At 49.6% G+C, this 21244-nt stretch overlaps 1 protein-coding gene across 4 annotated transcripts in view; it reads right to left on the bottom strand.

Moving 5' to 3' along the window:
* xmas (RRM_XMAS2 and SAC3_GANP domain-containing protein xmas) overlaps window positions 1-21244 on the bottom strand; it is a 417359-nt gene that overhangs the window by 134871 nt on the left and 261244 nt on the right. For all 4 annotated transcript variants that reach the window (XM_075896259.1, XM_075896258.1, XM_075896260.1 and 1 more), the window contains 2 exons: window positions 4167-4315; window positions 2977-3191 (listed from right to left, as the gene is read on the bottom strand). In XM_075896259.1, coding sequence (XP_075752374.1) covers window positions 2977-3191; window positions 4167-4315 — 364 coding nt within the window. The remainder of the gene's footprint in view (window positions 1-2976; window positions 3192-4166; window positions 4316-21244) is intronic.

Genomic DNA, 21244 nt, shown 5'->3' with positions numbered 1-21244 from the left:
CTGGGTCCCCCTGCTTACCCTGCTGTACAAAATATTACGTTAACATTGCTTTCCACGACCAAACTTGTGGTCTAACTCAGAGTTAAAAAATACAAAGGTTATGCAAAACAAAAACCAAGCAGACATTAAAAAATCATACAAGCAGCAGGAATTTTTCACTGGAAAAAAATTGCATCAGTTCCAAATCAACTGCTCTCTCTCAAAGACGAACAAAAGGTACTATTGCATTTGAAGGGAGCATGTCAGATGCCTCTTTTCAGACAGTTCCTATTTTCAGTCATTTCACTCATACAGGTTGATCGCAGCCATATGCTGGCAAAACTCGTGGAACACACTCAAACTCACTCTTAAAATAAGCAATAAAAGCCCGCGTATAGCCCGGGGCTTTTTTCTTGATTTTAGGGTACAAAATTTTCGCCTCTTACTTATGCGGGTCCCAAAATGTTTGGCCAAAATTCAGTTTTGGTTTCAGCATAGTGTGGTGCTATCATCATGATCAGGTATTTGCAGGCTTCTGCGTTAGGTGCTAGGTAGTGTTGTGGCGGTAGCAGGCGTTAATCTTACAGACCCATGCGTGCAACAGTGGACAGTGCATTTTGCTTCGACTTGGCCCTGATAACAACGGCCACGATTTTGCTCCTGTGATTTTACGAAATGTCAGCACCGCGCAGGCAGTACTCGACTGCTTTTAAAAGGAAAGTTATCACTGCTGCCGAAAGCATTGGCATCTGTACCGCGGAGCAGCAGTTAAGAGTCAACGAGCAGAGTATTCGCGATTGGTGGAAGCAGAAGGATGCCCTTTTTGATTGCAACGGCCTGGAAAAAAGTTACCGCAGATCAAAAAATGGAGCGTTTCCTGACATGGTATAAGAACTTGCTGACTTTGTGCGGGAGCAGCGAGTTGCAGATCTCGCTGTTAACATCGAGCTGCTACAAGCGAAGGCAAGGAAGATCGCCCGAGACAAAGGCATTCACCCACAGGATTTCAAAGCGAGCAAGCATTGGATGTCTCTCTTTACACACCACGCTGTGTTCTCTTTATGTCCGCATACGTCGATCTCGCAGAAGCTAGCAAAGAGCTACGAAGAGGACCTTGTGAAGTTTCAGAAGTATGTCGTTGCGTTGCGAAAGGCTGTCTTCTTTCAGCTGGGCCAGATCAACAACCGGGATCAAACGCCTGTCTACTTGGATATGCCCTCGGCACTGCCGGTGCATCAGAAAGGATCCAGGCAACTTATCATGCGATCGACTGGGAACAAAAAAAAACACGGGTGACTGTAATGTCATCCTGCACTGCAGACGATCGCAAGCTACCACCCTATGTGTAAAGACGCTGCCAAAGGAGAAGACGGTCCCAAAAAATATGTTCATTCGCTGCCAGGACAACGGGTGGATAGACGAATCGCTAGTGCTTGACTGGATAAAATCCATGCGGTGTCGACGACCCGGAGCACTGCTGGGGCTCGCTTCGATGCTTGTGCTCAAAGCGTTTCGGTGTCCTTTGAACGACTCCGTAAAGCGAATGCTGCGCAACACACGCATCGCGCTCATTGTCCTGTCGTGAGGGATAAAATCCCAGCTGGAGCCGCTTTGTATGTGCCTTAATGGGCCACTTAAGGACCATGTCAAGAAAAGACCCCCATCGAATGGCTGAAACGGGCCTCGCCAGCGATGCTGTGCTCGTGGATAGTTGAGGCTTGGGGCTGGATTCCCCAAGGTGCTCGTTTGCCGCACGTTCAAAAAGTCTTTCATCTCGAACGCGCTTGATGGCACTGAGGATGATGTGCTGTGGGAGAACATTCCCAACAAGGGAGCTTTGAAAGAGAAAGCGTCTGTCGAGGACGATAAATGAAGTGTGTTAATAAATAGATTTTTCCCTTTTACTCGGCCTATATTCAAGTGAAAACTTTATTACTTTCATTCGCTATCCCCAAATTACACCCCAGACTATATGCAGGTCCGAGCTATACGTGGGCTTTTACAGTATTTTGTGCTTAGGACTCACCTGAACTGAGACTCCCCTAACTTTTTTTCCAAGCCAGACTCATAGTCACACAAATCTCTTCAAACGAACTTACTTGAACTCAAACTGACCAAAATAATACTTACCCGGACTAAGACTCACTGCTCGATCTGAGTCTGGGCGAGTTTGAGAGAGTTGACTCATGAGTCTGTTAGCCTAGCATTGTTTTTTTACCATGATGTGAATGCTCTATAAAACAAATACCTCATGTAATTGGTACCCTTCCTGGCACTTTCTATATAGTACCTTCAAATATGAGTTGTGAATGCTGGTAAACTGGTAAGTTCTTTTTGGTAGAAAGAGATGACAACATAAGATATATTTATCAAAAACTTTGTTGGAAGAGTTCGCAGGAAGGAGGTAAGTTAAGGTCCTCCCCAACGTAATTCACGCCTCTGTCAATAAATACTGAATGGCATAACGGTGCATGAAAGACCCTGCTTTGGAATATGTTTGAGTATACGCGAGTAGAAACGACAATTCAAGTAAGACTGATTGTAACGCTGGAGACGAGTAGCTATGACCATAGACCGGCAAAAAAAGTGGAATTCACTGAAGAAATATATGTAGCACTCACTCGCACTCGCACTACGAGAATTTTAAACTGAAGTCACTTACACTCGGACGCGCTCTGTGATCTGAGGCCGATTGAGCACGTGTGAGTCGACTTAAGAGTGAGTTGACCCAGTGAGATGATCGCAGCTATCCGAGTCGACTGAATTTTAAGTCCATGTCTCCGTGTCATTTATTTGAGTTTGCCTTTATCTGCTCTCAAGTGACTGAAAGCATGCATTGAAACTAGCATTTGCGCTTGCTTCTTGAACAATTAAGAACAGTTGAAAACACAGCCCCTAGATTTGTCTTCTATTCTATGTTGTCCACGTTTTAATGGCTGACCAACTAGCTGACATTGTGCTTTTGATAGTGCACAATGATAGCCAAGCCCTGCTCACCTGGGCATCCTTCAGCTGGCATCCCAATTTGCTGCGGACATGGGACACGGTCTGCTGCGCCTTGAATGAATGCAAGCACTTGGTCAATGGAAGGCATATGACCAACTTGAATGGAAAATCTTCAGTTGTGCTGGAAGAGGACGCGAGCAGTCGGTACAGGTCCATAGGAGCTCGCTCTAGCTTTTCCGTCAGGGCACCAATCACCTCCATTGCCTCTGGACAAGAAGGAAAATTACTTTGTCACTAGTGTGTCTCAACTTTGTTAGGATTTGTGTGTGTGTGTGTGTTTTTTTAAGGAGACAATCGTCCGTCTGCTTCCAACTTCTTGAATAATTTTCCTCCCCCCACTCCGTCCAGAACCTTGATTTTGCGGTTTTACATCAAGCAGTTTTGGTGCCGTGTGCGCGGCGCAGGAGATGCAAGACCAGGAATGCAGCGCCCCTACCGCCGACGGGTGATGAAACATTCTCAGAAACTCTCTTGTTGCTTTCGCGACGAATGAGAAGGTCGTAAGGAGAGATGCCCGCGTGTATAGTTTAGCCTGGCTGCACCACACTAGGCACGCTTCAGGCAGTGCCACCATGCGGCAAATCCGCTCGATCTTGGGGCGATATTTTATCTGATCGATCTTGTCTCGCGAGTGCCTGGCCTAATGAGTACATATCGTACACCGTGGTTTAGAGGGTTAGGATCTGCGTGCTTGGATTGACTGATGACACTATTTGCAGATGGGCTTTTCAAATAATTTTTTTAAAGATGTTGTTGCTGGTAGCGCTCTGCCCTGTCCATCTGTAACTTTCCTGTTTCCATATTTTGCCTCGCGCTACATAAAATTTTTTCTGATGCATCACCAACAAACCCACATTGCAACTTTCGTCAAGTGCAGATGGGCGACGTGGCCTCTATATCTCGCTCAAATTAGCGCAGCTAAGAAAATTTTTAGGCAGTATGGACATTTTGGGGCAGCAAGGCACCATTTCACCAAATTTCCTCGTTTTGACGTAACTCGACGCAAAAAAATTGAGAACTGCATCAAATTGAAGCAATTTGAGCAGCTGTTGCATACCTGTGAGTTTATTCACCACAAATATTACTGCAGCTTTTCACCACATTCATTGTCAATAAAATCTTAAAATAAGCAGCATGAACTATTGCACATCTATGGGAGGTGCCTTGTTTGCCAGACCTACCAAGTTCTTTGGACAGGAAGCTCATTCTTGCTCTCTTGGGAGGCGGCTGCAGCTTGAGATCAGTCAGGTTGCAGCGCATGCTGGGGGCCGCAGGAAAGCTTTCACGAGCTCTTCTCTGGCGTTTCTCTCGCTTGCAGAACTCCACCCAGCTGCAACACAGGCATAACTGTCACACAGATGAGATGGGCACTTGGTTCCGGCACTGGAGCCCCATTTTGAGCCTGAAATTCACGCACCACTTCCTGATTGCCCATTGTCTCGCCTTAAACAGTGGAAGCACGTTGACATGTTATTGCTTAATACAATTTCCTTCCACTGTCGCAATCAGGAAAAGGAAAAATAACCCGATAAAACTAAGTGGTAAATGTTCTTGTTACTGTAAGCCCGAAAAATACAATTATTCACCAGCAACATTCAGCACTGCGGAAAAGTGCAGTTGACTGATACATTCCGCAGCCAAAACACTCATTTAAAGGCCCATACATTCCCTCTGTAGCGAAGCCTCCGAACTATGAAATGGGTCGAACTCTTGCGTACCTTCTAGTGGGGCTACCCAACAAGGACGCCGCTCGCGCTGGGAGCCCGTGCTTTGCTGTGACTGTCGCCATTGCATATTCTCGCTCGTTGCCGGCTAATAAACGCCTTAACAATTTGGTGGAGAGTGCTGCGATCCCTGTCTATGCCTTTGGAGCTACGATCACGTACCCTGCCATCTACTATGTACCAAGACGCTTCTCAGCAAACGCCTCCTCCAATGCCACCCCCTTGTCCCGGTGTCCCCAGAATCCGCGATCCACCCATCTTCACTGGCGCTGATGGCACTGACGTGGAGGACTGGCTCGCCATTTACGACCGCGTGAGCGTCCCCAACAAATGGGACGAGGACGGCAAGCTGACAAACTTGGTGTTTTACCTTGCCGGTGTCGCCAGTTTGTGGTACAACAACCACGCGTCCGATTTTGCCACCTGGTCCGATTTCAAGACCGCAATCGTCAACGTCTTCGGCCGCCCTGCTGTTCGCAAGCTGCAAGCCGAGCAGCGCTTGCGTGAACGTGCTCAGGTGGCTGGTGAGTCATTCACCAGCTATATTGAAGATGTCCTGGACCTATGCAACAAATCCAATCACACCATGTCCGAGTCTGACAAGATCCGAAACATCATGAAAGGCATCGACGATGATGCCTTCACGATGCTGCTCGCCAAAAACCCCGGCACGGTGGCTGAGGTCATCACACTGTGCCAGAGCTACGAGGAGCTCCGCCGGCAGCGTTCGATGACCCGACGCTCCCCACCACGAGCTGCAACGCTTGCTGGCTTGGAGGCCAGTTGTGACCAAGTAGCGTTGATGGCAGAACTGAAGTCCTTTATCCGTGAGGAAATCGCGCGTCAGTTCTCCCTCCTGCCCTTTTCCCACCAACCTGCTGTTCAACAATCGGCTACTACCCTTCTCCCTCCCATCCGCCGAGCGATTGAACAGGAGATAGCGGAGGTAATGCCTGCTTACCACCCCCAACAGCCTCCGGCTCCTGCGTCCCTGAGTTACGCGCAAGTGGTCGCCAGGCCACCCCAAGTCGTTCAAGCACCCGCCCCTCTGACCTACGCTGAAGCTGCTGCACGACCTCCGTCCGTTGCAGCGGGTATGCCCGCTACGTATGTTGACGTAACCCCTCAGCCTCAGCTTCAGTCCACCATGCAGCCACCGTTCCGTCCATCAGCCCTTGCGACATGGGTGAGACCTACCCCGGTGAACAGATGGCGCACACCCGACAACCGGCCCATCTGCTTTGCCTGCGGTTACGCCGGTCACGTGGCCCGTTATTGCCATCGCGTACAGCCGGCTCCAATTTCTTCACCTGTTGCTGGCCAACTCAGCCATCCTTATCGCGAAGAACCGCCGTCTATGCCCCCTCGATCTCGCCCAGGTCCGCCTCGAAGATCACCGTCTCCACGACGCCGTTCCCTGTCTCCCATGCGGCCAAGTGCGGCATCTCATGAGCGGGAAAACTAGTCGTCGCAGTCCCTGAGGCAAGGACTGCGACGCTATCGCAATGTGAAAGCCCTCAGAGCAGCCCCTCGAATGTCATTGACGTGCTTGTGGACGGTGTTTGTGCATCGGCTCTTATTGACACTGGAGCTGCCGTATCAGTTATGGACGAAAAACTCTGCCGCTTACTTCGAAAAGTGACGACGCCACTTTCTGGGTTATCCCTTCGTACTGCGAGTTTGCACCGGATTCATCCTACAGCAGGGTGCACAGCTCGCGTTGTCATCCAGGACGTTCTGTATGTCGCCCAGTTCATCGTCATTCAGGCATGCTCTCATGACGTCATCCTGGGATGGTACTTTCTCTCCCGCCATGACGCCGTCATCCATTGTGCCGCTGCCGAAATTGAGCTCTCACCCTTCTCGCATTTGACGCCAGAAGACAGTCCCCCGACACTGAGCAAGACTCTAACGAGAGACGATACAACAGTGCCTCCAAACTCGACGACGGCTGTGTCTGTCTACTGCGCTGGTCTCTCCGACACCATTGGACTTGTTTCGCCATCTGACCGCGCTTGCAGCAGGAAAGGGTTGCTAGTACCTTTCGCGACCGTGCAGGTCAACCAGGGCAACACTGCTATTTTTGTAACCAACCCGTTCCCGTACGCTGTTACCTTGCTTCGAGGGGAATGTCTCGGCAGAGTGGAACCAGTCGACGACGCACAAGTCCTGGACGTACCCGATGACACGCGCGCTCCCAGGTCGTGTACCATCAATGCTGTTTCCACTTCTGATTCGTCGTCTGCTGATGTATTTGGCCCCTCCATCGCTGACAACCTTACGGCCGTACAGCGTTCCCAACTTCTGGACCTGTTACAAGAATATCGTTCTTCTTTCGATGTCGGGCGAAGTTCTCTCGGTCGCACGTCCGTTGTTACGCATCGCATCGACACTGGTGACCATCCACCTTTACGGCAACGTCCATATCGCGTGTCGCCTGCTGAACGTCGAGTAATTAATGATCAGGTTGACGATATGCTCCGACGCGACGTTATTCGGCCCTCCGACAGTCCATGGGCGTCTCCTGTTGTACTTGTTGCGAAGAAAGACGGTTCTGTGTGGTTCTGTGTAGACTACAGACGGCTCAATAAGATCACTCGCAAGGATGTTTATCCACTGCCACGCATCGATGACGCGATTGACAGCCTTCATGGAGCCGATTTTTTTTCTTCTCTCGATCTGCGCTCGGGGTACTGGCAAGTACCCATGGCTGACGACGCTCGACCAAAGACCGCCTTCGTCACGCCAGACGGCTTGTACGAGTTTAACGTCATGCCGTTTGGTCTATGTAATGCACCTGCGACCTTTGAGCGCATGATGGACACCATTCTGCGCAACTTGAAATGGTACACGTGCTTGTGTTACCTCGACGATGTCATTGTCTTTGCTCCGGATTTCTCCACGCATCTCCAACGTCTGAAAGAAGTTTTCGCACGTGTGAGCAATGCCGGCTTACAACTAAATCTGAAAAAGTGCCGCTTTGCAGCACGGCAACTCACCATACTGGGGTACGTCGTGTCCAAAGACGGCATTCTTCCTGATCCTGCCAAGCTTCAGGCCGTGGCCGAATTCCCCAAACCTGCATCTGTCAAAGAACTGCGTAGTTTCGTGGGCCTGTGCTCATACTTCCGACGCTTCATACGAAATTTCGCCACGATCATATCACCGCTGACGAAGCTCCTTGGAAGCAACGGGCCCTTCAATTCGTGGTCATCCGAGTGCGACGACGCGTTCGCGAAGCTCCGCCATTTGTTGACGTCGCCTCCCATTCTACGCCACTACGACCCTACAGCCCCAACGGAGGTGCACACGGACGCCAGCGGAGTAGGCCTCGGCGCTGTCCTGGCGCAGCGAAAACCCGGATTCCCTGAATATGTCGTAGCATATGCAAGCCGTACGCTCACGAGAGCCGAGAAAAACTACACCGTCACGGAGAAAGAGTGCCTGGCGATCGTCTGGGCTCTTACAAAGTTTCGACCTTATTTGTATGGTCGCCCATTCGATGTCGTCACCGACCATCATGCACTATGCTGGCTTTCATCATTGAAGGATCCCTCAGGCCGTCTCGCCCGTTGGGCTCTTCGCTTACAAGACTACGATATCCGCGTGCTGTACCGCAACGGACGCCAGCATGCTGACGCCGACGCCCTCTCGCGCTCCCCTCTGCCTGAAGGTGATGTGCTCTGCTCAGTATCCTCGGCTGCTGTTTCTGCCATTGATGTTGACATCATCGCTACCGAACAGCGAAAGGATAATTGGATCGGCCCGCTCATCGACATGCTCTCTGACCCATCCGCAACGCCATCCACGCGTGCATTGCGTCGTCAAGCTCGCCATTTCGCCATTCGTGACGGCCTCCTACACCGACGCAACTACGACGCCGACGGCCGGCAGTGGTTACTCGTGATACCCCGCAGTCTGCGGTCAGAGATATGTGAATCATTCCATTCTGATCCGCAATGCGCGCACTCTGGGGTATTCAAAACCTACCATCGCATTCGACAACGCTACTTCTGGCGCGGGATGTACCGCTATGTGCAGCAGTTCGTTCGCTCTTGCCTCACTTGCCAACGCCGTAAACCGTCAGCCCACATGTCGCACGCCAGTCTACAACCGTTACCTTGCCCTGACCGTCCCTTTGGGCGCGTAGGTATCGATTTGTATGGACCACTTCCTCTGACGTCGGCTGGTAACCGCTGGGCCATCGTTGCCGTTGACCATTTAACGCGATACGCCGAAACCGCCGCTCTCCCTGCGGCTGCTGCGCGCGATGTTGCGTCCTTCCTGCTGCATCGATTTATACTGCGCCACGGACCACCCCAAGAGCTTCTCAGCGATCGAGGCCGTGTCTTCTTGTCGGAAGTCGTCGAAGCCATTCTGACGGAGTGCCATTCTGTCCACCGCAAAACTACTGCTTACCACCCACAGACGAATGGCCTCACCGAACGCTTTAACCGCACCCTCGGCGACATGCTTTCTATGTACGTCGCTGCCAACCACACTAATTGGGATAATATACTGCCCTTCGTCACCTACGCCTACAACACCGCCCCTCAGAGCACGACTGGTTTTTCACCTTTCTACTTGCTGTACGGAAGGCACCCGTCGCACACCATGGACACGATACTCCCGTACACGCCGGATCCATCTGAGTGTACACCTATTTCCGAGACAGCCAGGCTTGCTGAAGAGTGTCGCGAGCTTGCCAAGACTTTTACGACGCAAGATCAAGAGCGGCAGAAGAGTATCCGTGATGGCTCCACCAATTCTGAGCCCATGTTCCTTCCTGGTGCGCTTGTATGGCTCTCGACCCCAACCTCTGCCGCTGGCCCCTCTTCCAAACTACGTCCCAAATACGAAGGCCCCTACCGTGTCATCGAGCGCACCTCACCCGTCAACTATCTGATCGAACCCGTTGAACAATCTTCGGACATGCGCCGCCGTGGGCGAGACATCGTCAACGTGGAGCGCCTGAAGGCCTATTATGACCCGCTAATAATAACAAGCTGTTAGGTCGCCAGGCGGCTCCCTCTTCGACCCCGGGGTAATTGTAGCGAAGCCTCCGAACTATGAAATGGGTCGAACTCTTGCGTACCTTCTAGTGGGGCTACCCAACAAGGACGCCGCTCGCGCTGGGAGCCCGTGCTTTGCTGTGACTGTCGCCATTGCATATTCTCGCTCGTTGCCGGCTAATAAACGCCTTAACACCTCCAATATGTATATTTTAACACTTCAACTAAACACGCGCATCCTGTGGAATGCCCTCATGATCAATAATTCTACATGTGGTAGTCCTACGAATTGCCGGGGTGCCACTAATTCCAAGAAACAATCCCTCTTCTTCTTCAGGCTTTTCGGGCCTCCACGTGATGTCAAGAGTTGAATCTGACGTGCAGCCCGAATACACTGTGATTGGTTGAGCAAGAGCCTATGACTTCTGGTTAGTCTGCAAGCAGTTCTCTGCACTCCTTATTCGTCGTTGTGTTGCCCACGTGCGTGCCCCTGCCTGCGACTTAGTTACTGCGGCCCATAACACAGGGTCCATACTGGCATGATTTGCGTAAGCCTGGGCCGTCACGGCAGCAGCGGTTCGCCAACAAGCAAGCAGTTGGCGAAGTCCAGAAAGGAACAGAATCGCGGAAATTGGAAGGAGACAGTGTTTTGAGCTTCGCATCGACGATGACGTATGCTGCAGGAGATTGGTAGGAGCTTTCGGTGAGTGGGCAAAGCGGCTTTGGGAGAGGATACCGACCGAGGGTAGCAAAAGAAAGAGCGAAAGGAGCGATTGCCTCGTTTCAATGATCAAACGCATCTAACTCCGCTATTACCGCACTGATGATTTGATATGTGGGGTTTTATCGTCTCCCAAAACCACCATATGATTATGAGAGACGCCATAGTAGAAGGCTCGGTGCACCCAAATCTGAGCACACGGGCCTACAGCATTTTCGCCTTTATTGAAAATGCAGCTGCCACAGCTGGTATTCGATCCAGCGACCCGCTATTACAGCACTGTTTCAAAAAATTTTCACAGCTCGTGGTCATACGCTCCCACACAACTCCCCCCCCCCCCCCCCTGCAAATGAGTTTCGACCTCTTGGTGGTCTGGTGGCCTTTTCAAGTAAGCAGAAAGGCCCTTTTCGTCGTGTGCATGTGAAGTGCCACCGTGCAGTGACAGCAGATTTTCTGCAGTAACCAATTACCACTTTTGTTTTGAACTTCGTTAAGAGTGCAGAATGCAGACGCAAAAAAACGAACAAGTGTTGTTCGTTTCCTTGTTCCTTCTGTCTGCATCTCTAGTACTGCCCTCTCGATCAAGTTCCAGATCAATACCAACTGATTCGCCCGATTCCCCATCTTGCCCCGCTTCGCACTTTCACCGAATTACTCGACCGCCCACTCTTTTCCGCACAGCTTGACTGTCGTTTCAGCCATTGACACAGCTCTCTGTCAACCACACATAGAAGTGAAGGTAGGCGGTCACGCTGGCTGTCAAAATCTTCAAACAACTGAGCATAGTTCCACAGAGTACCGAACATGACAGGGAGCGTGAATATTTGCTAATACTGTTAACGTAATTGTTTTCATGTAAAAACAGCAGCCGAGTGTAGGCTTGTGCGAACAGTAAGTTTTGGGTTCAAATTGAACTTGAAGCTAATAGTGAGTTTGGTAGAACAATTTTTAATCAAATTCAAATAGTATATGGTATCACGTATTATAAATAAAAATGAGAATATTTGTCATGACTCCACTAACCTGCACAATATACATATTGTTGCGCATGCCTGGGAAGAAAACGAAGAAGGGTGAACAGGCTGGCTGCCTGAAGCTGGAGGAAGAAAGACGACGACACTGCGACCATCAACTTGCTGGTCGCTCCGGCGCTCCTCTTCGCGACCAAAATAAACGGCCCCCTTCAGCCTATACGTCCTGGTCCTCCTTGTGCGTAACAGACTGGTGGTGGTGCTAGGTAAAACAAATCCAACGACGGGAGCTTCACTTCCAGCACTTCGCCGCCGCCTTGCCAGACTCCCGCCCGCGCCGGTCGTAATGGCCAGAGATCAGTCATCTAACGCTTCAAGGCCAACTACAGTGGGTTCCGTGCCCTACTACCGAGCTCCGCCAACCTTCGGAGGAAAATCGGGAGAAGGTGTCGACACAAGGCTCGTTCAGTACAAGCGAGTTCAGCAAGTCCAACGGCTGGGATGCCGCCGCTCAGCTCAGTAATGTGGTCTTCTTCCTTACGGATACTGCACTCTTGTGGTACGACAACCACGAGGACACACTTACGACGTGGGACGTTTTTGTTGCGGAGCTGAAAGCGTGTTTCGGCGACTACGTTTGCTACTCCTGAGGTGTCCCAGGACATATTTCGCGATTTTGCAACCGTCGACGTGTAACCCCACGGTATGGCCACCCACCACACTTTGCATGGCCTTCCGAACGACTTCGCGACGACCCGCGAGCAACGTACTGTGGCCCACCACAACACTCCACACGATCGTTTGATTGACCACACGACGACCCTAGGGCAACACACCTGCTGCCTCGCGAAGACTACTGGACACGCAGCTTCCGGAACCACTTCCCTATATCTGACAGGAGCTTGACGCCTCCACCGCCTCGTGTTCCCCGTTCTCCTTCACCATGGCGTCGCAACACGTCTCCTTTGCCACAGGAAAACTAGCAAGCGCGGCCGATGAAGGTGAGGTCGCCAGAGACGTGCTAATATCAGAAATACCTCCTGTGTTGACGCTCAAGAACAAAGTACGTGTTTTTGTTGACGATGTGCCTGTGATGGCTTTGGTGAATACGGGGGCAACCATTTCGGTCATGAGTGCGTGTTTTAAAGATACCTTGGGGCAAAAGGTTTTATTTAAGTGGAATCAAGCTTCGAAGTTTTGCGGAGTGAGTGGTGAGGCACTGCATCCTGTTGGTGTGTGTCAAGCCGACGTGTTTCTCGGAGGCCGCGTTATCCCAACGGAGTTTGTGATTATTTCGCAGGCGACACATGATGTTATTTTGGATATGGACTTTTTGAGGGAGTGTGGTGCGACTGTCGACTGCCGCACAGGAACAATAGTCTTGAGTGAACACGTTCCGTCAGCACTCTTGGAAAACCCTGTGGATGGTGAGATAGCATTGTGTGTCTGTAGCGACACTATCATACCACCGTTATCAACCGTTCGTGTACCTGCTGGTTGCAACGACAGCTATTCTGCCGACTTTGATGCCAACGTAGAACCAGTGTACACCAACTGCATGAAAAAGAATGTGTTGATCCCACATTGTGTGGTGTCGATCAGACGTGAACGCGCTGGTTTATGGACTGTCAATTGCTCCACAGAACCCGTGATGTTACCAGATGGTCTAAAGTTAGCCGTCATCAGTGGACAACACGAGGCCTTACTGGTGACCGAGCTTAGAGATGCGCCGGAAGAGCATCGTAGTCACAGTTTTGAAACGGCTCTTCTGTCAATGGTGAATAAGTTGCTGAGCACAAGTGAACGCCGAACATTGGTCAATGTACTTTCGAAGCACGTCTCTGCATTCGACTTTGCGCAGAAAGACAAAACGCCCTTAATCCCTGCTTCTCGGACATGTCATACTATCAACACGGGTTTGGCCAATCCGATTAGACAAAAGCCATACCGTGTTTCGCCATCCGAGCGGCGGATTATTAATGAGCAGGTGAACGAAATGATTGAAAACGAAATCATTCAAGAGTCGGTAAGCCCATGGGCAGCTCCAGTAATTATCATTAAAAAGAAAGACGGATTCTGGAGATTTTGCGTCAATTATCACCGATTGAATGCTGTAACAAAAAAAGACGCGTACCCACTTCCACGTATTGATGATGCCATAGACTGTCTGCATTCGGCCTCTTACTTTTCCTCTGTAGACTTAAGATCGGGCTACTGGCAAATTCCCATGCATCCTGAAGATAAAGAAAAGACAGCCTTTGTAACCCCTGATGGCCTTTTTGAATTCAACGTGATGCCATTTGGACTGTGCAACGCGCCGGCGACGTTCGAGCGATTTATGGACACTGTTCTTCGTGGCTTGAAGTGGAGCATTTGCATGTGCTATCTCGACGACGTCGTCATCTTTGGCCGCACCTTCAGCGAACACAATTCACGTTTGGATACTGTACTGACTTGCATAAGAAACGCTGGCCTTGTTCTTAACTCAAATAAATGCCACTTTGGAGACCGACAAACCCTTGTTCTAGGACACCTAGTCGATCAAGGGGGCATCCATCCAGATCCCCAGAAGACAACAGCCGTTGAAAGATTCAACGCGCCGCGCTCTGTTAAGGAACTCCACAGTTTTTTGGGGCTTTGCTCCTATTTTCGCCACTTTATACCTAAATTTGCCGATGTCGCGTATCCGCTGACATGTTTGCTATGGAAGAATACTCCCTTCGAGCGCGACTCCTCTTTTCATCAACTGAAGTTCCTCCTGACGTCGCGGCCTGTTCTTCAACACTTCAACCCATCAGCTCCAACCAAACTGCACATGCATGCTAGCGGCATAGTAATTGGTGCCGTCCTAGTTCATTGTTATGGTAATCGCGAGCGCGTGATTGCATACGCAAGTCGCTCCTTGAGTAGGCCCGAGCAGAATTACACTGTCACAGAACAAGAATGCCTCGCGGTAGTATTTGCGATTCAGCGGTTTCGGTCTTACCTATATGGACGCCCTTTTACAGTCGCCACCGACCACCACTCATTGTGTTGGCTCGTCAACCTTCGGGACCCTTGCGGCCGTCTAGCGCGCTGGGCACATCCGCTCCAAGAGTATAACTTTATAGTCTCGTACAAAAGTGGTCGACGACACGCCGACGCAGATTGCCTTCCGCGCATGCCACTGAGCACTACAGAGTGTGACGCCAATGACCTCGACCACCTCGTAGCTTCTGTGTCACCAAAGTTTGCCGACCTCAGTACTTTTAAAGATGAACAGCGAAAGGACACCAGGCTATGATCGCTCTGCACAGCTCCTATGGCACGCCATTTCTGTGTACGCAACGGACTCCTGTATAAGAAGAACTTTTCCAGCACTGGCGCATGTTTCCTCCTGGTAGTGCCAGAAAGCCTTCGGACAGCGATTTTAGGTGCTATGCACGACGATCCTACGTCCGGACATTTAGGTTCTGCGCGGACGCTTTACCGTGCTAAGGAACGCTTTTATTGGCCATGAATGCGACAGTCAGTCGAGGCGTATGTGGCCAGCTGCATGCAGTGTCAACGCCACAAACGCCCGTCTACTGCTCCGGCTGGTCTTCTACAGCCCTTGCCACCTCCAAGCACACCTTTCCAACAGGTGGGCATTGACCTCATCGGCCCTTTTCCAAAGTCGGCTAAGGGCAATCGCTGGATAATTGTATGTGTCGATTACCTCACGCGCTACTGCGAGACGGCGGCCATACCAACCGCAACTGCCAGCGACGTCTCTGTGTTCCTGCTGCAGCACGTTATCCTCCGACATGGCCCACCTCACGTGATCATCAGTGATCGTGGGCGACAATTTACAGCAGATATAGTAGAAGAGCTGCTTCGATTGAGTGAGTCCCGTCTTCGTCACTCGTCACCATACCATCCGCAAACAAATGGGCTCACGGAGCGCACCAACCGAACAATTGTAAACATGCTCGCTATGTATGTGGCATCCAACCACAAGAACTGGGATGACGTGCTACCATTTATAACGTACGCGTTCAACACCGCTAAGCACAAGACAACAGGCTATAGCCCTTTTTTCTTGATGTACACACGACCGCCACGGCACACACTCGACACAGTTTTGCCATTCTCGGCGCACGAGAACCTCTCAGTCACCGAAATACTCTGCCTTGCAGAAGAGGCGCGTCTTATTGCTCGTCTACGTACTTTGGCATCACAGGAAAAATCGAAGGCACGCTATGACGTCTGCCACCGGCCTGTAACTTACCATCTAGGCGACTTAGTGTGGCTGTCGACTCCGGTACGAAGACGCGGGTTATGCCAAAAGTTCTTGGCCACATATGACGGACCGTTTGTTGTTCTCGACAAAATCACGGAAGTCACATACACAATAGCTCGCCTCACGAGAAGTGGTAGAAGAGCCGCTAAAACCCAAGCAGTCCATGTCGCTCGACTGAAGTTCTACACACCATGGTGAATCAATTACCTCGCCCGGCGGGCTTCGTCTGCGAGGTGAGGAATGTTGCGCATGCCTGGGAAGAAAACGAAGATGGGTGAACAGGCTGGCTGCCTGAAGCTGGAGGAAGAAAGAAGAAGACAACACTGCGATCATCAATCTGCTGGCCGCTCCGGCGCATCTCTTCGCGACCAAAATGAACGGTCCCCTTCAGCCATTTACGTCCTGGTCCTCCTTTTTCGTAACAATATTTCTTTAATCGAAACAGGGCATGTGCAATGTTCATTGTTCTTGATTAGAGGTAAGCATGGGTAAATTTGAATGGCAGCACGATTTCACTTTCAGTAGAATGCTGGTGCTCAGCTGTAAAAAAAAATGTTACCTGCTAAATTAACCTCAGTTAGACCATGCAAGCCAGTATAGCAATAGTTTAAACTCAAAAAATAATGAATTGATGTGAGAGTAATATGTTAATTTAACCTTGAAGTGGGTCTTTGCAGCAGTGTGGATTTTTTCTCAATAGGTGTTTTCATGGCTTAGCACCTCTCACTGTGGTGAAATAACCTTTACAGGTGGGTAACATGCTTATTGATACAGTTTAGCCCATTTCCAACCAACCTCAGTGTGACGCAGCATCCGTTCGCTGTATGCCAAAGTTTGTAGTAAATAAAACACTTTTGAAAAAGTTCCAAGTGAAAACACAATATTTCTTTTTGCGAAAAAATTCCTAATACAGGTGTTTCAAAGAGCAGAAGTGATAAACGTGGTCTCGAGTTTATTTAACGCCGCAGCGTGCTCTTCGCCGAGGCCCTTGGCATATACAGGTTGCCTGAGGCTATTAATGCAACCAAGAAAGGCACGCTTGTGGGCACTGGGTTCAAAGTTTCATCATCTTCATCATCTGATTCCTCCAAATCGCTCTTGATGTCCACTTCATTGATAATGCCCTCATCTGGCAGGATTTCGTAGTATCAGCATCATTATCGGCCGTAACTAAATCATCCCAGAAGATGTCCTGCTCTGCCATGTCGAAGTCAAGCAAGCGCTGCCACAAATCGACGCCGCAGCGGTCCTGTTTGAAAGCTTCAGGCTTGAGACTTCAGACATTGGGTCCGACGTCGACGAAGCTGCCCTTGCAAAAGCAGTGTCACACAGATGTAGCCATCACCATCACCACAGCTGAATACAGGGACACCTGAAGCGACAAGTTGACTGCCGGGCGGTCAACAGCTATGAGCAAGAGCTCCACAACGCGGCAATTATAGTAAGTCTTGAATGCGTGAACTACCTACGTCCAAGCCAAGCAGTTGCACTTACTATGTTGTGTTGAGTGACACGAAAAGATGGGGAAAGCCTCCCATCTCCCATCCTGACCACACACGCACACGAACAGCAAGCGAAACCCGCACGCGACATACAAGCCAGGATGCATGGAACTAGCATGTGCACTGAAAAGATGCGACACCGATCCAGAGAAGACACAGACGATTGGGTACAGACAGTGGCTAGAGCTGGTGGCAGATGGTCTTGTCACGCTACCCCGGAGGTGCCAATGTTAGTGTAAACAAAACCAGCAATCAAAAACTGAGCGGAGATTAGTCAGCCAAATGGTCTTTGAAAGTCAGTAGCAGTGTAAAAACATGGACCTCACCTGGCGATGCTGGGTGCTTGGAGTAGTGGGGCACAAAGAACGGATGGATGCGTAAAGAAAGACTGTTGGGCAGAGGCAGGGTCAGCATTTAACAATAAGAATCTATAAGCACCTTGCCGATGGCTTATCAGTGGTTGAAAGTGGTGTACCGGGAAGTTGTCGGAATGCCGCTTCCGATCGCTGTAACCCTTTGGCGGTACTTGGCGACGTTCATTGTAAGTGCAATATTGTGCCATTCAAAAAATGAATATTTCCGCAGTCACGCTGGTATTTTTTGTTTTAAGCAAAGGTTCGTTTGAAGTAGAGACGTTACATGTAAGCTCCACTTATACATCTAGTCATTCATTTTGAATACCTCAAAATTTCCTGTAATTTAAGTTCTGATCAAAACAAATTACTGCAGCCAGGTTATGGTGACGGGGCCCGTCAACGCAGTACTACAGTTGGAGTGAGGGGCCAAGTCAGCGTAGTGCAATCGTGACTACAGTGATGGGGCTTGTCACCGTAGTGAAATCGCAACAATGACGGGGCCCGTGATAACAGCGATGCAGCTATAGCCATGGGCCCTGTCACCGTAGTGCAATGGTAATAATGAGGGGGGAACCCGTTGCCGTAAATTTGTAGTTGTTTTTGACGCAACCGCCCACCTTCTCTGATGACGCAGTGGGTTTACACGCAGTTGGAGATGTGGTTGTGCCGCAGGTCATCTGTTCGAGGCCAGTTTTGTTATGTTTTATTTTTTTGTAGTTCCGCGCCAATATTGACGTTACTGCTTTCAAGAAGTCATATCTTAGATTTTTTTTCAAAAAAATCATGTTGCAGTTTGTGCCGATTGTTAGCCCTACCGCGTTTATTTTTCGAGGCACAGTGGGTACGTTGTTGGAGTGCAACATGATGCGTAGTTGGTGTGCGACTTCAGTTCTAGTCGGGCTGACCGACTGAACTTTTCTCTTTCTTTTCTGCTTACAATATTGATTCGAATAATGTTGCCCATTTTAAAGGCAGCATCCTACAGTGGAGCGATGGGAGGTGCCGCTGGCCAGCAAAAGCCTGGACGATCAGCTAAGTCGCGGTTCATGCTGATGGACGTGGCTCGTTAAGAGTGAAAGAGGCCCCAGAGCCCTAGTCAGAGCACACCCCCACCGCGAAATTCACTGCGGTGCAGCAGGTGTAGCGAGTTCTCACCGCCACCATTAGAAGCGGGTACACAGACACTACCGCATCGAGGAAAATAGTACAACGCCGTAATGATGCAATATTGAGATGGCCCGTTTTAACAATCCGGCCTATAGTGGTGGGCCTCATAGTGCAACTGTTACTGAAGTGATTCGAAAAGTTTTTTGTTTGTTTTTTTCCTTACTGCTGAACGAGGTGACTGCATTCAACTCCTTATGGCTATACCTTCCCTCATTGTAGGACACATTGTCGCTGCTAGATGCACATTCATTCTTGCGTATTAATTCATCGAGTTGGTCATGGTTTACCCAAGTCCGCAGCCACACCAGGCCGCACTTGAAAATTAAAGCATCCAGACGACCGGTTCACGCCCATCTCTTCATCGCACTTGCATTTTAATCGCTGAGAACGATACGTCACACGTTCCACTCCCGCAGAACAAGTGTCGGCTCAGGATGGGAAGACAGCTACAGAGAGCCCACCACCGTGCTAGTATTTACAGAGAGCACACTAACGTAGGAGTTTGGCATCAGCCCACATGTCTCCTTTATACAGCGACACGAAAAATACGCGAAACGGATTGATTTGGGAACATCACATTATGTGTAACAAACTATTAGTTAGAGTTGCGGTATCGATGAAAAGGAACAAAAATCCTGCCGAGAGTGGTTGTTCAATGCGATAATAAAGTTAATTCGCATGCATACAACCGAATCTGCTCGCCCAGCGCAGTATCAATCGGAAATCACCGGGAAAGGTCTTCATTCCACGTTGGACGTAAAAGAAAGTGGATAGCTACATCCCCGATGAATGAACATGATTATAATTTAAAACATGTAACAATACTAGAAACCATACTGAGTGAAGCAAATAAAAAAGAGCACGATTCACACCGAAGTCGGACACCAACTACACTGCGCTACAAAATCCACATGGTAGGGCTGTCTAAAAACCACCACAGACACAGACATAAGTTTCTGGCAGCATTACCTTGAAAAAAAAAAAGGAAAACATTCGAAATGGGAATTCGAACCGACGACCTGCGCCACGACATGACTGCTTTCCTAACTGCACGTCAAAGCATTATGCCACCAGAACAGCTAGGCGGTGGCGTCTAAAACGGGTACAAATTCACGGCAACGGCCCCCCTCATTTTTATCATTACACTATGGTGATGGGCCCCCTCACCGTATTCATTGCTTTACGGTGACGGGGCCCAACGCTATAGCTGCATCGCTATTATGATGGGCCCCACCACTTTTACGATTTCACTACAGTGACGGGCCCCCTCATTTTAACGATAGTACTACATTGATGGGCCCTGTCACTGTAGTCAGGCTTACACTATGCTGACGGGCCCCCTCATTATAACATTAGCACCGAGTTGACAGCCCCCTCACTATATTCACTGCATTTACTGTAATATTCTTTCAAACATTTCAAGCACTCGAATATTCGCACAAAGTCAGTTGAACGCTTTCGATAGTGAACTGTTTAGTAATGCAAACAAGATCAATAGGTGCTTCGGCGAGGAATAGAAAGGGAGCTGGGCAGGGTTAAAAAAAAGCACAGTCTGTACTTTTAAATCCTTGTTGCAACTGGCCCAAATTCTGGTTCCAGCTGCATACTCTTGTTTACACAACAAAAAGAGGGCCCTCTCTCCTACCCATCTCCTTCAAGTCATCGCTCCTCGGTCTCATAAATCTGTCAATAGGAACACATCAGTTACAGGGCGCTGTTCTGGTGTTGCTGCAAGTTGCCTGTTCGAACCGTGAAAAGAAACACCGGCGACTATGGAGGGACGAAAAGAGAGGGAGGCATAAAAACACAAAGTTACAATTGCTATCATGATGAAAATATACCAGAACCTCGTTTATACATTTTTGAAAAGAAAAAAAAAAAAAACGCGGGAGATAAACATACGATCTGAATACAGCAAAATATTAAGGCAAGGCTGACAAGGCCGAACAAAGGTGTAATGGCAAAACACATTTATTTCTAAAAAAAAACATAGTAATTTTATGCCCCGGCTTCACACCATTGGACAAGAAAACTACTTCTGCACACATTGTAGACCCTTGTAGCTTTCATTGTTTTTCGTGCGAAAGAAGCTTTGTAAATTTTCCACTCCCGCAAGGGCTTTGGCGAAGTTAGCCAGTCGGCGCATGCTTTCGTTCTTGCTGCTGTCTTTCTATGCCTCGTCCCACACCTTTTTCGCTGCGTCAACCCACACCACCTCTGCGACAATCTCGGCGACATTTTGTGGCTCGCAAGTGAGGACGTTGTCGTTTTTGGAAACGAACTCGGCTAACAATGCATCGGCGCTAGTGGAAAAAAACTTCACATCAATGTCGTCGTCCATGTCAGACGTGCACGCTACAGAGTCGTCGTCGCAGAGCTCTGTATCTTCCGATGCAAGCTGCCGCCGAAAGCCTTACTTCCTCAAATAGCTGCTAACGCTTTCACTCGTCACACTGTCCCAAGAAGTGCTCAAGTAACGCGTCTTGTCAAAAAGCGGTAAGTTCCCGGGGTCATCACCATGTGACACGCGAGCAAGAAAGTGCCA

Source organism: Rhipicephalus microplus, chromosome 5, assembly GCF_043290135.1.
Source record: "Rhipicephalus microplus isolate Deutch F79 chromosome 5, USDA_Rmic, whole genome shotgun sequence".
NCBI lineage: Eukaryota > Metazoa > Arthropoda > Arachnida > Ixodida > Ixodidae > Rhipicephalus > Rhipicephalus microplus.
Note: the sequence above shows the minus strand (reverse complement) of the source record. Positions and strands in the feature narration are given on the sequence as shown.